Here is a 15,921-nt window from a genome sequence, read left to right on the forward strand (position 1 = left end):
ACTCAATCCAGACAAGACGGAGTTAGTCTTGACCGGAGGTGGTTGCAGTCCCTGGTCCCCCTCCCACTGGCCTTCCTCACTTGGTGTCCCTCCGCTTCCTGTTCCCAAGGTCAAAACCCTTGGCATTCTTCTCAATTCTTCACTTTCCGTTCACTCACAGGTTTCCTCAGTTGTTTCCTCCTGTTTTTTTTCCCTTAGAACTATTAGGAAGATCTCTCGCTTTTTCTCTCTGCCTGCGTTAAAAGTCATAGTGATGGCCATGGTGCTCTCGCGCCTTGATTATGGTAATATCATCTACAATGGCGCCCCAGCCTACGCCATTCGCCATTTGCAGCTAGTGCAGAACCAGGCTGCCCGCCTGATCCACGGCCTGCCTAAATTCCATCGGGTTACCCCCCTAATGCAGGCACTGCACTGGCTGCCGGTGAAAGAGCGTGCCCTGTTCAAACTCGGCTGTACCACATTCCAGGCCAAAATGGGCACCGCCCCGGAGTTCATCTGCTCCGCCATCAAACCCTACTCACCTGGCAGAGAGCTCCGCTCCTCCCATCAGGCCCTGCTGACCATCCCCCGTTTCCGTAAGAAAAAGGCCGGAGGAACAAAGTTTGCAGTCCTCGCTCCTGCGTTCTGGAACTCCCTCCCGACCGAACTTCGACTGACTTCCTCCTACATAGAGTTCCGGAAGGGTCTTAAAACTATGCTCTTTGCCCAAGCCTACAAGGTCTGATCCCCTCCGCTCCTGCCATCCCCCTCGCAATCCTAAAGCGCCAAGAAACCGCTTGGTAGTAGAGCGCTATATAAATGTTTTTAAATTCAAATTAAAGACAGCGCTAGAATCACATACAAACCCAGGTGTGGGCAAACTTGGTTTAAAAAAATAGCCCCCATTATATTATAAAGATAAGTAAAAAGGGGGCCAAAAATGGCTGGGTAGTGGTACAAAGCAGGTTACAACAGATTAAATAAACGTACCTCAAAACACGGCCAAAGGGGGTAGCCTGGCCCAGCTTCCACCAGGCTCCGACGGCCCCGGACCACACCCAGGAGCGACCTGCAGTGCGGGATGCCTCTGATTGATTTATGGTGCTCCAGCAGCTCAGGCTCCATCACCGCCAGGTCGGGGAAGCTGGGGGATGTAATCTCCTCCCAGTACAGCTCCTCCTTCGATGTAGCCAAAGACCTGGTTGCTGACTAAATCTCTGGTTCGGGCTGGAGTGTTCCCTTGAGGCACAGGGTCAGACTGATTTGCATATGGCCATGTCTGAACTGGGGTTGTGGAATGAGCTAAAGAATGATGATGGATTAAACCCAGATCAGTTGACTGGGGGTGAGAGCTTGATTTGCTCAAGCACTCAGTCCATCACCCCCTTTGGTATCGCTTAAATCTCTGAGAACACCACATGAGCAGATGAGGGTCCCACACTGCAGGACGCCTAGGATTGATTTATGGCGCTCCAGCGCCTCGGGTTGGGTCACCGTCAGGCCGGGGAAGCTGAGGGCTATAGTCTCTCTCCCGAATACACATCCTTCTCCGCAGGAGCCAAAGCCCCGATTCCAGACAAAATTATCTGGGCACAACACAGGAGCAGATGAGCAGTGATTAATTGATGTCATGCAGGATATGGTGAAGGACTACTAATTTTACAGCTATATTCACTAATATTGAAGAAAATTGTGCTGGATCTTTTTTTCGGGTTTCATGGTTGGCTATTAAGGGTTTGGGACAGTTTCCCAGGTAGAGCGAGGCTTTGATCATTTCACACCTTGATTACTGAAACATTCGTGAATAAGAAAAAAATATTAACTGTGACAGAGTTAATTGGTCCTATTCGGTTGCTGATTCAGTGGTGCACATGGATGAAATAAGATTAAAAGGCAGAACCTACAACCACCCACCTTCGCCCCAACAGCGTAAGGACAGACTTTTTAAAGGACCATTCAAATGGTAGTAAAACAAATGAGGAGATTGACAAACAAATATTTCCATATACCTCTAAAAGATGAGACAATTTGGTCTGTAAAGAACATGATAATTTGCCATTATTAAGGTTAATACTCACACAGGATAATATCATTTAGGGAAGCAGGCTTTTTATGCGTAACAAATAACAGAGGATCATATACTTAAATATGTGAGAAATGCATAAATAACAGATTGTTTTTTTGCAAACTGTAACAGGTATTCAGTAAGTGAAAAATGTATATTCTCATAGGAATAAAGAAATACTTTGCACTAAAATTATCACAAGCGCCTAAATAAAGTGAAGAAAACAAAAAGAAAATCTGCCAACAATGCACATGAACCAAATACCTATTCTTTACATGATAAATTCAAACGTCTGATCCCACCTCTCAACCCACCCTTTTGAATAATATCCTGCCACAGCAACGTATATATTGAACAGAAACAGATATACAACTAATAGGCTGGATACTAATGGACCTCAAGTAGAATACAGAGTGCAGACAAGCCTCAGGCTTTCGTATGGGCTGACTGGCACCTACTGACATGCTTTCACCGTACTGATCCCTTATTTGAGGTAACCAGCCGTCGAAGGCCCTTTCAAACCTGTGATGCACCAGTCAATCTAAAACCGTTAAAAAAAATAGGCACTTACGAGACATGAGCCCAACTGCAAAGGTATATCGAATGCATAACAGAATGGCTCAGAGGAAGCCATTTGGCACACATGCAGAAAGTGGGCTCAAATGGCAGCCTTATAAATATTACTATTTATGTACAAAAATCACCTTTTCCGGCCCAGCTATACTGACTTGGCCAGTTGTTGAAAACAGGATGTACAGCTCAGGCCTTTGACAACAATTAAAAAAGAGCTGCAGACAGGTAACCCATTACTTTCATTTACCAACTCCCTTTAGCAGCCACCAGCTCAAAAGAACACCCTTACAAGGGGTTGTTTATCTTAACAAAAAATGATAACGTGATTGAAGTCAAAAAGCCAAATAAGGGAAGGCTTTTTTGTACTGCACATGCTCCAACATCTTATTCGACAGCTTTTAATTTACATTTTCCTTTGTTATTTATAATAAAGAATTATTTTAAAAACAGGAAAAGAAGAATTTCCTAAAACAGTTTTTTTCATCCAGCTTCCAGTCACTTTTAAAGCCAAAACAAACAATGCAGTTCAACATAATACCAAATAAACCAGAATCCACAACTATGCGCAGTCTAAGTTACCTCCAGGCTATCACTTCCATCCGCTTCTCGATCAATGATATCAAAAATCTCTTCGTGGATCTTTTCACCCTAGATCAAAGACGAGAAGGAAAAAAAGATCAATTACATGAAAACACCGACAAGCAAATGAAAGAATTGCCATCTCCTGTGCCAAGCGACTGGTGGGATCACAACAAAGTATTCAATGAGAGCTAAACTGCCAAGCAATGCACAGCTTAAAAAGCATGTACTTGGAAAGTGAAATTCATGCTATGTACTGATCAATGTCAACCTCAGCTGCAGCCTATTACTTTACATGCATAAGATGGCTGGGTAATGGCAGAACTGTTTGAGGGTTAAACTAAAAAATATATTTATAGTGTAATGTGTGTTAAAAACAAAATACAAGAGGATGCTCCCCAGGTATCTCACATCCTACGTGACAAATAAAAATCAATGAAAAGTGGTATCTCTCCGCTTTATGAAGTTGAGTTATCTAGGACACACTGAACTACACGCTCATGATGGTTGGGCACTGAGTAACAAAGCTGAGCTACTAAACATAAGAGAGTCAAAAGAAAGCTCTACAAAGACAGAGTCACCAATTAAAACAAACTTATAAGAGTGAGTGTATGGTGTAGCATGAAGTGCCTAAACTCCCCAGTGACTGAGGAGCCACTTTCAGTCACTCATTCTTGCATTCATTATTCCACCTATTTACTAGTTTGTGCATTCACCTACGTACTCACCCACAATCAAAACACACAAACAACATGCAAGTGCAAAATAAATATAACGGTATTGAGCAGACCGTATAGTTGTTTTAGAGTTCCAACAGGTCTGCCATGTTTTGAAGCATGGTATTGGATATCTTGACAAGGTAAAACCAGGATAAGCTAAGGACAATATTATTCCAAAATGCAATAAAAGCAGTGGTCGTGTGGGATGTAGTGCATTGTAGACAAGCTAGTGGCTCCACAGCACTGTCTTGAGAGCTACACAATTAACGTTTAAAAAGGTTATGGAGAAAAAGGGAAGGGGACCTATGAAAAAGAAAAAAAATTAGGACTGGTTAGAATTGGGATTTCTGATTTAATAAAACGTGCGCCAAAGCCAGGCGAAACCACCACTCTAGTCGGGGCAAGGGAGTTACACGCCAAAGATAACCCCTGCTTACCCCCTTGGTAGCTTGGTACAAGCAGTCAGGCTTATCCCGGAGGCAATGTGCATTTGCGCACGTACACAGCAACAAGATCCCAGGCACACTACAAAAGGAACTCCATACAAGGTTATATAAAAATAGCCTTTGTATTCTCATAACACATAACATACACTGTGCCAACTGGCACGGGCAATATTCACAAGGGATTATTTACACAGGACAGGGCCACGTGGGCCACTGTCAGGATCAGCACTTAGCATAAATTGGTAAAAGTAAAATAGATCATGAACATACAACCAGTAACCACTGGTAATCACTGTACTCCACCTCAACCTGTAACATAAACTACATTATGCACAGTCACCTCAGGAGCGAATTATATCCTGCGCCAACCTCACCAGCATAAACACATTATGCAATCTCTCACTATTCTAAACACATTAGACCCTACCTCCTAAGTATAACTCACATTAGGGGCGTAAAGCACAGAGCGAAGTATAACCTCACTAAGACAAACCTAAATAGGTAAAACAACCTCATAAACCTAAACCATATCTAGAGGTATCAAAACAGGGTGCGTAAAACATACGAAATGCATTACATTTCCTGGCACCACATTGCATGAGCACATCAATCATATTAGGGCCTGGCGCCCGATAACAGTAGCCATCTCCCTGGCCAACTGACCATCCAAGAAGGGGCTCAAATGCCCTTTGTCCAGAATGTCAGGGCGTGCTGCTAAGGCAGCGCCACTCAGGGGTGCCATCTGCACCAACCTAAACGTTGCAGCTGCCCACTACTTGCTGGGCAGCTGAGAACAACAACAGGGCCTAAACGTTGCAGATGGCACTAAGTGCTGCGCAGCTGGGGAGGGCCAAGGTAGGGCGAAGGAGTGCGTCTCACTCCTGGATTCAAAAGGCAGGTACCCTAATATAAAGGACCTAAACGGTGCAGCTGCCCACTACTTGCTGGGCAGCTGTAAACGCAGAACTGCAGCATAGGCCCTCACTGGTCCTTAGGACGAACTGCGCTAAAGGTTGGAGCCACCTTGGCTCTAGAAATCAACAGGCAACACACTGGAGCCACCTAGGGTCTGACAAATTATGCCCCGGGGAGCCCTCTGGCTCTGAAAACTATTGGGGTGTGGGAGCCAATTAGGCTCCTTGAAGAACCATGCCCCCTGTCATTGGAGCCACCTAGGCTTGGAAAATAACGAAGCCCCCACCCTCACTGTGGCCCTTTTAACAAATGTCACCCACGTTGGAGCCACTATGGGCTCTGTTATCACTTAAAGCCCGAGAAGGTCGGAGCTGCCCGATGCCATCGGGGCCGCTCGGGGACAATGGCAGCAGTAGGCAGTCCCACTCAGGAACTGGAAGTACTGCCCCCTTCGCTTGGCGAGCCACATAAACCGGGCTCTCCTACGCTGCCGGAGCCCTCCTCTTTCTGGATGCGGCGGGGCAGGCACCGGCAATGTGCTCTCTCTCCTCATGGGAGCCCCCAGTCTCCATGCGCCAGTCTGCACCCGGTCCCCCATCTCGGGACCGGGACTTAGTGTGGAGCCGCAAGGCTCTGGGCTCTTTTTCCGGGGCTTCCTCCTGGTCATGGGAGCCCCGCAACATTCGGGCGTTTTTCTGCTGGCGGCCCTGGGGCTTTCTTCAGTTCACCGGAGCCCCGGGATGCCTTCACTCGGCCGGCTTCCTTTTCCGGTCCTGCCATGGCCCCGCCCTTCACAGGCAACCTTGCCTGAATTCCAGGGCGGCCGCGGCGGGACTACGGGGGCAATTTCGGCGGCACAAAACTGAAGGGTAGGCACCCTCGAAATCAAGAATAATGTGCTGCGGGGTGGGCACCCGTTTTAATTTAAATAAAAAGCACATGGCCATAATGCAGGGTGGGCACCTGTTATAAAATATCAAAATTAGCGGGGTGGGCACCCGCGATGAGCACAAGGAGGGGGGGAATCCCCAGACGGGGGGGGGGGATCCCTTCCACACGCTGCAGCTCAGCACTGCAGGGTTAAAATAAAGACTTTGGGGCTGCCCCAGCACTCCCAAGGTGCTGGGGCTGCCCCAAAGTCTCTTCAGGGTCCTGGAAATACTCCAGCAAGGCAGAAGGTCCCCCAGAAGTCCTCCAGGCATCCAGGGGTTGGGCAGGGCCCAGGGAGGCAAGCCTTTCCCTGGGCCCCAGCAGCAGCACGCCCCTGGTAGATTCAAGTCAGGAACAAGAACATTTTTCATGGGGTCACAGCCACTTTTTAGGTCTCGGCCTGCGTAGGCTGCGCTTGCGAGATTTTATGTTTTAAAGTATGGGGCTTAAACCCTCCCTCTTCTCCATTGGCTGGCTTCCTAAACGGAGGCCAGCCATTGGAGAAGAGGGGCGTCTGTCCATTTAAGCCCCGTCTTTTTTGGATTCGGGGGTGTGTTTTTTAGGTTCTTACTCTCCTCTTCCCATTGGCTAAATTTTACATTCCAGCCAATGGGAAGAGGAGAGAAAGAAAAACACGCCCCCCCCAGTCGGAAAATGACGGGGCATTTCTGAGATTAATTTCTACTTGACTGCCGCCGGAAGAGAAGCTGCTGGTGCGGGGCTCCCGTGGTTAAAAGAGAGCCCTGCAGACACCCCTGGTGCAGCCTGACGGCGGAGGGGGCACGAGGCACATTGCCGGTGCCTGCCCTCAACACGGGAGAAGCAAGGGAGAACGTCCGAGTCCTCCGCCCCAGCCGGTGAGTGCTCGCTTTTCTTGTTGACGGTGGCGGCGGTGTTCCTCCTCTCATGGTTTTATCTGGTTTGAAGAGCAGGTTTGCAGTCTCCATTTTAGTTATTTGATATTTACAGTTGTAGAAAACCTACGATTGTCGGTAGACCAGCGGGCTCATTCTCCCCCACCCCCACCCCCCCTCCCCAGGGGCATTTCCCCTTAAGTTTGTGTACTCTTTCTAGATAGGCCAGCGTTTTCCTCATGTAAACATGACGTTGAGTACTTTGCCCATGTAACTAGATATTACTGTCCAATTATAAATTGTGCCCCTCCCTTCCCTGTGAGGATTATGTAGTTGATAATCTTGCATTGTGCGAAGCTACGATTAACATTTCGGTTGTTTGCGCAAATACATTCAACTGTCGTTCCTTTCTCTATTTATTAGTCCTCCATGTCTTTGTCTGCTTTAATCAATGATCGTAGTTGCAACTTCGTCAACTCGTGACACTGTGCTGCCGCTTTAATAGTAGACCCTGTGTGTTTGAGTAGCTGGTGTGATTGGTGCAACTGTTAACGGCGAGCTTCTTCCGCTGTGTAGTTGTAAATAGCCGCTTCAGTCACTTGTGTTCAGGTGTAAGTAAAATGTGTCCAGCCCCCTGCATTCACCTCTTAGTGGTGGATCTTTGTGCGCAGATGTTAATTGTGAACCCCCCCACCCCCCCCACCCTCGCGTGCGTGTGGCTGTTAAGTGGATTCTCTCCTGAGTTTAGCTGCTCTGCTTTCACCCCTCCCTTTTCCTCGCTACCATGCTGGATGTGTGCACGCCCCCGGAAGCAGCAGCTCCTCGTCCTCCCTGCGGCCGATGAACATGGGGGACTACTATGACCCGGAGCACCCTATTGAATAAGTATTTGCACCGGTGTGACTGTTTCTGTCTTTCCTCTGCTTGTTTCCTTAACCCTCCGCAGGCTAAAAAAATCTGAACACAACGTGTTCCCGGCACTTCTCCCTCAAAAAGATAATGTGTGTGTGTTTTTGTGGGTTGGGGCAATCATGCGGATGGTACATCCGCCTTGCGTAAAATCTGTCACCATATTAAACAACCTCGCAGTTCTATTCCGTCTGAAGTTTTTTAGCGAGGCTCGCTTTTATGCTTATATCTCACAAAATAAGCGTTTTCACAAATATTTTTGAGTTGACATATTTTGTTTTGGTGATTGGTGGCAGTAACAAATTTAGTAGTCGTAAACACCCCGGTCTCACACATTTACCCAAATCAAGAAAACCTACGACGGTAGCACTATATTTTGTGGTGATTTTAAAGGAACCGTCGTATATAGGATTTAATTTTCTTCTCCTTTGATGTGTGGCAGTTGGGCATTTAACATGTTTTGTTGTGTGATACTCAATGTCGTTTTAAACCCTTTTTTATGGTGGCCGCAGTGTTCCTCCGCTCATGGTTTTATCTGGTTTGAGGAGCATGTTTGCAGTCTCCATTTTAGTTACTTGATATTTACAGTTGTAGAAAACATATGATTGTCGGTAGACCAGCAGGCTCATTTCCCCCCCCTCCCACCCGTAAATAGAAATATTAATTTTTGACAGCCCCGTGACCCCCACACAGTCACTATTTTGTCAACGCTGCGGCGACGCAGCCTACGTGAGGCCTGCACAAAGCTATGGATCCTCAGACTCGCGTGAGCAGGTCTGCCGGAGGAGGGTTTTGTTAAAAGCGAGTCGAAGAAACAGGGGTTGCCCCCAGCATTTCTACGAGGTTATCGACTTTCTTAACCGAAATGCATCTCTGCTTTGGAACCCTGGCATAATTTATGATAGGAATTATTCTTGTTTAAGATCTTTCCTGTCCCGTGCCCCTCCTTCCACTCAAATTTGGTTGCTTGCATTACTTTCATTTCTTACACATTTAGTTGTGTGTATTCTTATCATAAAGCTATTCACGCTGATAAGAGGCCTTACCAGTACCTGATAGTGGTACTCATTTTATCATGTATGACAGTTTGCACAGATAAGGCGATCAGGCCTTGATTCCAGCTTTGACACACAGGCTTGAAGTATGTACTACAACCCACTGAGTTATAATCTGGGAATGCAGTTGCACTTCTGTGCCGGTACATAGTCATGTTAGGGATGTTGCTGTTTAGCGACCAACTCATAACCAATAGTGAAGATGTGCCTCAAAGGACCCGGTTCACAAAAGAGCAGGTGTGACTGACAAAAGGTGCCAACCTTTTATTTCATATGATTCAATGACTGAAAGTATCATAAAACGCTGACCCACTGCAAAAACATGGATGCCACAGAGCAAGACATAAGCAAATAGTAAAGCACCTCCCACACCGTCATGTTTACGCCCCGAACTGGAGTGTCTCTCTGCCTTGCCTTATGTTTGTACACCCCCTGCCCCTGCTTCACTCGCAACGCAATGACAAGTACGGATGCATGGGAGGCGACAAGCTTCAGAGAAAAGAATGCACACCCCGCCAACCAGCATGCATCCATTTATCAGGGGCCGCCGTCTCGGGCCACGGCACAGTGATTACAGTATGCAAAGAGTAAACACCACGAGAGAGAAGGAAAGTGCATGTATGTTGCAAACGCTAGAAGCAAAGGCACATAATAATGCTATCCTATAATGAATACGGTTGCAAAGTTTTTTTTTTTTAGAAAATAAAAAAATTCAGCAGCTATAGATATCACTCTTTCAAAACCCTGCATAATGTATGCGGCACTCCTGGTTTGGCATAATTGGGTGTATTAGTCTTGCAGCTGCAGACGTTACTCTTTCAAAGTTTGCACAATGTATGCGGCACCTAATGTTTGTTTTTAAAAGTAGAAGACTCTCGTAGCTCTAGACGTCACACTTTCGACGATGTGCATAAGGTATGTGGCATTTGACCTTGTGCCCTGTGTTTTTAAGCTAGTAGAGTCCCGTAGCTGGACATGTTACGCTTTTGACGTTTTAAATAATTTGCAAATCCTAATTTTTGGCTCTTTACACAATTTACAAAACATAATTTTTGGGGTCCTCTAAACTGACGTTATGTGATTTAAAAACAGAAGGCTCCTGTTGAACAGAATATTATCGCCAGCAAGATTTGCATAATTTAGAGCACTCTGGGATTGCCACCTCGTGGTTGTAAAAATGGAAGTATCCTGTAGCTGCAGACGTTCATCCTTCACGATAATCATAATTTAAGGGCATCTTAAGTAGGTGAGGTGAGGTGCGGTGTAAAAAACAGAAGAGTATTGTAGCTGGAGATGTGACCCGTTCTAAGGTTTACGCACTGAATGCAGGGGTGCTGTGCATTATAGATGACGGTGACTGATGGGAGCTGCTCTGGGCCTTCACGGAATCGCCGTCCGTGCTGCCCTCTGCAAGAGCGGTGCCACCGCAGGCGCGAGCTCTGTGCGCCCCGGATGCGGCCCAGCGCCAGAGCCTGCTGTCTTGTGAAGGTGAGTTCAAGTTGCATTGTGTGTGGTTCTGTGTGTGTGTGTCTGTGTGGCTCTTAGTGTGTGTGTGGCTCTGTGTGTGTGCGTGTGTGTGTGTGTGCGCGTGCAAATGCAATAGGTCTCGCATTTGCGAGTGATTAAGCTATTGGCATTGTAAATGACAATGCCATTTATTTATCTGTTTTCCAAACCAACACATAAATAAAAAATGTGTCATTTACAATGCCAATAGCTCTAACTTTTGCAAAGGCGAGACTGTTGCATTGTAAATGCTGGTTATACTCAGAAATCCTTTGTCTCCAGAGGTGCAGCCAAGGGGCGACCCAGGTGCAACTGGTTCTGGGGAACTTTGTTTTGCTCAGCCCCTCTCCCTATTAACAGGATAGGCCAGGGACATCAGACATACCACTGGGGTTGGAGCCAGCATTGTGGAGGGAAGGCCCAGCCCTATTCAAGTCCCAGGTGCAACTCCTCCCTGCCATCAGCATGCAGATCTCCCCCTTCACCACCGGGAAGACTCACTGGAGACAGGCACACCAGCCAGCTCCAGCCAATCACAAGCCAGACAGTTGATTCACATTTACTGCCCAGACATGCCAACTTCTAGAAGTGGGAAAACAGACATAGGGTTGGCTCTGATCAGCAAGCTGAGGCTATATATCAAGTAACAAAAAGAAATGCCAATACTGATAACATTTATTCATAAATACAACTCATCCAAATCAAGAAAGGGTATTGCTACTTAGTCGCAGTTTTATTTTTTTGAAAAATTCAACAATTCAGGACACATCACGCTAAATTCAATCACTCAATCATGTCACAGTCAGAAAACCTTCACCACATACATACCTGAATCAAACATACCAAATACGGTGATTTACAAAGAAAAGAAAAGAAGTGCTAACTGGACCTGCACAAGTTATACAATACACACACCAATACACACACACACCAACACACACACACACCAACACACACACACACACACACACACACACACACACACACACACACACACACCAACACACACACACACCAACACACACCAACACACACACCAACACACACACACACACACACACACACACACACACACACACACACACACACACACACACAGGACCACAGTGCAAAAGTGCGCAGAGGCCTAAAATCACCAACACCAGGTTACAGAAACAAGCTAGGAAAATGCAAAAAGTTTCGGGGTGAACCTGCCAAAAGAGCGAAGTCCAACAGACTGGCCCCCATGCCATGGTAATAAACTGCACTAATATTCAGATAGATGTGTCCATGTGATGTGCCATGTGCGGTCACTCAAAGTGCTGTTGAGCCCGTAGATGGAGTGGGCTAACCCATTATGCTGTAGTGGGAAGAAGGAAAATGTTAATTAAAATTAAACAGACCAAGCGTCCAAAACCCCTTTATGTAGGTATATGCTGATTGGAAAAAGAGGCATTAGTGGCGACGCCAGCACAAATAATGGGTCTACATTTGTACTTTACTGAGAACTAAAAACCCCATTGTAGCGCTTGACTCTCAGAGGGTAGCATTGCAGAACAGCCTAAGGCTTACCCAAGGGAGGTGGTTTGGGCTAGTAATCACTATTTACAGGTATGCAGAAATAACACTCAATAATTGATTCTTTATAAAAAAGGGAGGAGTACATTTATTACACACACTACTCTATACCATGCATCAATTTACAAATATACATCATCTTGCCCTCAAATGCCATGGGTTGACCATAACCTGGATTGAGGGCCCTTTCCACTGGCACCACCTAAGTGCCTGCCCACCCCAATATTTCAACATGCATTTGCAATAGGAACACCTGCCAAAGTGACATAACCCTGACTGAGAACACCTAATACTGACCATATGGTATACACACTTAAATCACAGCGGCTGACAGTCTGGTGGTTAAACTAATGCAGTAGCAAGAATACATGTCTAAGCATACCTTGGAATAAGGCGTACTTATCATATCTGGTAACATGTACAACGCAAGTCAATCACAGACCCTAAAAGGCATCAAATTTATAATTACATGGCTATGCAATTACAACCCAGCACCCTGGCAAGAAAGCTGGCCTCATATTTCCAATTTACCTTTAACATCACATAATGCATGTGACCTCCAGTCACCCAAAAGAACTAACTTTACGTAAAGGCACCTCCTGTGCATTTACACCCCTCCACTATGACATTTCAAATTCAGCCTCTCGCACCTCAGTGTAGTCCTAACCATCAGCTCCCAGCTGAAGAACAAACGTTCTAGCATTAGATAGGTTTGAAAACATCCAGAAAAACCCTTGAGGGGTTATCTCCTATAAGTCACCTGAGACTTAGACTGGGGACTTCCCCATTCTGTACTGGGGGGTGGGGGTGGGGGGAGGGGAGGGGAAGGAGTCAGCACTGCTCCTGCAGCTCCCCCTGAACCTTTGAATTCAAATGGTGGCGACCCCGTCATCCTGGGGTCACCACACACTGAAAACGTGCAGGTTTCTTAAAGGCATGACCATGCCTAGCAGGGCATTATGGGGGGGCTCCCTCTACAGCATGCATACGCGAGCAGTGGCTCTCCTGCCCGTTTGACTGGCGGCCTCAAGCTGCATTCCGCTCTTGCTCGGGGGCCCGTTCCCACCCGAGCACCAGAGTGCAGATAAGTTGGAGAGCAGCTCTAGAAGCCCACCCCCGGCTACTCTCGCCGGCTCCCCGCCTGACCAGCACCCTTGTGTGCTGCTGCAGGAGCCGGCCCTTCATTCTGGTGAGAGACAGCACTCCCCCCTTCTTTCTCCCAGTACATTGGAGCCCAGGGAGGGGGTCCTGCGCCCCCACCCAGCTTCACAGGAGTGCGATAGCGCTCCCAGATTTCCTCTTCGGCTGGGCCGAGGGATGGGGTCCCGGGCTCCTGAGACATCTTTGCCAAGAGCGCTACGGCACTCCTTGACTTTCTCTTCGTCAGGCCCAGGGTTGGGGTCCTGGGCCCCTTGAGACCTCTTAACGGGGAGGGAGTGCTCCCCAGCTTCATTTCCGTTGGGGCCCAGGGATGGGCTCCTGGGGCCCCTTGGGCAGTTTCACGGGGCGCAATGGCGCTCCCTGACTTTTCTTCGTTGGGGCATAAGAATGGGCTCATGGGCTCCAGAGGCACGGTAAAGGGGGCACAACAGCGCTCCCCAACTTCACCTTCTTCTCTGGGCAGCCCCAGGACCTGACCCACCCCGGGGGCACATCGGAGACTGGCGGCGGAGCCCCACGCACTTTGTCGTTGGTCCGATCAAAAGGTCAAAGGTTGCCTACCTTCTGGGGGCCCTATGTTGGCCCCCGTTTGCATGATTTCACTGATCTTAGTTTCGTTTCACTACTGGAGGCCAGCCTTTGCCACCTAACGCACTTTTCAACGCCTTCGTGGCCTCCCAGTGGGCGTACTCAGTAAGGAGCTGTCAACACTGGTTCCCTGCACCAGACTGATCTGGCTTTCCTTCTGGGCCTCTCCTCTCGTTGTGGAGATGTCCAGGCTTCCTCTCACTGGCCCTGGACTCCCTCAGAGGCAGAGTACAGAGTCCTGGGGCAGTCAGGGGGTTCATTCTTCCAAATGACCATGGCGCCAGTCTCTAGCACCAGTCTTCCACAGCAAGACCACACCCCAGAGAGAGCTCCTCTTCAAGAACTTGTAAAAGACAAGCATTTACAATGCAATAGGCCTCGCAGTGACATTGTTTTGAGCTATTGGCATTGAAATTGTGTTTTTTTCCCTTCGTAAAGCATTCATTAAGTAATGACATTGTAAATGACAAGGTTTTACCAAAGGGGTTGGCTTTTTATATAAACGCAAAGCATTTGTGTTTTGTAAATTTTCAGTATAACCGAGTTGACTATCCTCTGGTGTAATTTGCACGTTAGGAGCACCTGCACTTCAACATTTCATTTCCAGCACTACACAATTGTATGCACCCCGATAGACGGGTCTCTCACTATCTGTTGAAACACAAGCCCCACGGCCACTACACACAGTGCTTGCTCACGCCAGGCCTGGTACACCCCACATTTTCCACTCCCTCACACTTTACAAATTGAGTGGGGCTAGGTAGAAAGGGCTGCTTCGAGACACTTCAAAGCAAGCAAAATGTTTACAAGCAAGCAAAATGTACTCAGTGACATCACGAACATTACTGCTTTGCTGTAGACTGAAACAGTATTTTCAGGATAATGTCATCCATGGAATAATAAAATGATCTGTAGTTATGCAAGGAATATGACTGCTGTAAAGGACGTAAAAGAGACTCCACGTAAATGTGAACACTGCCTTTATGAAGCAATAAAATGGTGTGATGGTGATACTGTAAGCACCGCAAGGAAACAACTGCGCTTCACCATTCAATAGACACTAAAAGAAATTACACACGCTTATGGGTGGATTTAAAATGGCCTAACTTCGCAAATGTATGTGTGCAACGAACCTGGGCTTTTTGTACGGTTTCTATTTTGTAAAGGTGATGTTGGAAATAGTCTGGTGGTGTGTGCCTGGTGGAAGCGTGCACTGATGGCTGGTGGTGTGTGTGCCTGGTGAAAGCGTGCACTGACGTCTGGTGGTGCGTGTGCCTGGTGAAAGCGTGCACTGACGTCTGGTGGTGCGTGTGCCTGGTGAAAGCGTGCACTGACGGCTGGTGGTGCGTGTGCCTGGTGGAAGCGTGCACAGCCGACAGCACCCCTCAACCCCCAACGCCTACATCACCAATCAACCCTCACCGCGTACAGCACCACTCAACCCCCACCGCGTACAGCACCACTCAATCCCCACCGCGTACATCACCACTCAACCTGCAAACCCTACAGCACCACTCAATCCGCAATGCCTAAAGCACCACTCAACCCGCAACGCCTAAAGCACCACTCAACCCGCAACGCCTAAAGCACCACACAATCCCCACCTCATACAGCACCACTCAACCTGCAACGCCTACAGCACCACTCAACCCGCAACACCTACAGCCCCACAACCCGCAAAGCCTACAGCCGCACTCAACCCGCAACACCTACATCACCACTCAACCCGCAACACCTACATCACCACTCAACCCGCAACACCTACATCACCACTCAACCCGCAACACCTACATCACCACTCAACCCGCAACACCTACATCACCACTCAACCCGCAACACCTACATCACCACTCAACCCGCAGCGCCTACATCACCACTCAACCCGCAACGCCAACATCACCACTCAACCCGCAACGCCAACATCACCACTCAACCCGCAACGCCAACATCACCACTCAACCCGCAACGCCAACAGCACCACTCAATCCCCACCGACTACATCACCACTCAACGCGCAACGACTACATCACCACTCAACCCGCAACGACTACATCACCACTCAACCCGCAACGACTACATCAC

At 47.8% G+C, this 15,921-nt stretch overlaps 1 protein-coding gene across 1 annotated transcript in view; it reads right to left on the bottom strand.

The window, feature by feature from the left end:
• Positions 1-15,921, bottom strand: part of TUBG1 (tubulin gamma 1) — a 197,387-nt gene that overhangs the window by 73,068 nt on the left and 108,398 nt on the right. The window contains exon 4 of the mRNA XM_086924100.1: positions 3,200-3,268. Coding sequence (XP_086780226.1) covers positions 3,200-3,268 — 69 coding nt within the window. The remainder of the gene's footprint in view (positions 1-3,199; positions 3,269-15,921) is intronic.

Source organism: Lissotriton vulgaris, chromosome 5 (genome assembly GCF_964263255.1).
Source record: "Lissotriton vulgaris chromosome 5, aLisVul1.2, whole genome shotgun sequence".
NCBI classification, from domain to species: domain Eukaryota; kingdom Metazoa; phylum Chordata; class Amphibia; order Caudata; family Salamandridae; genus Lissotriton; species Lissotriton vulgaris.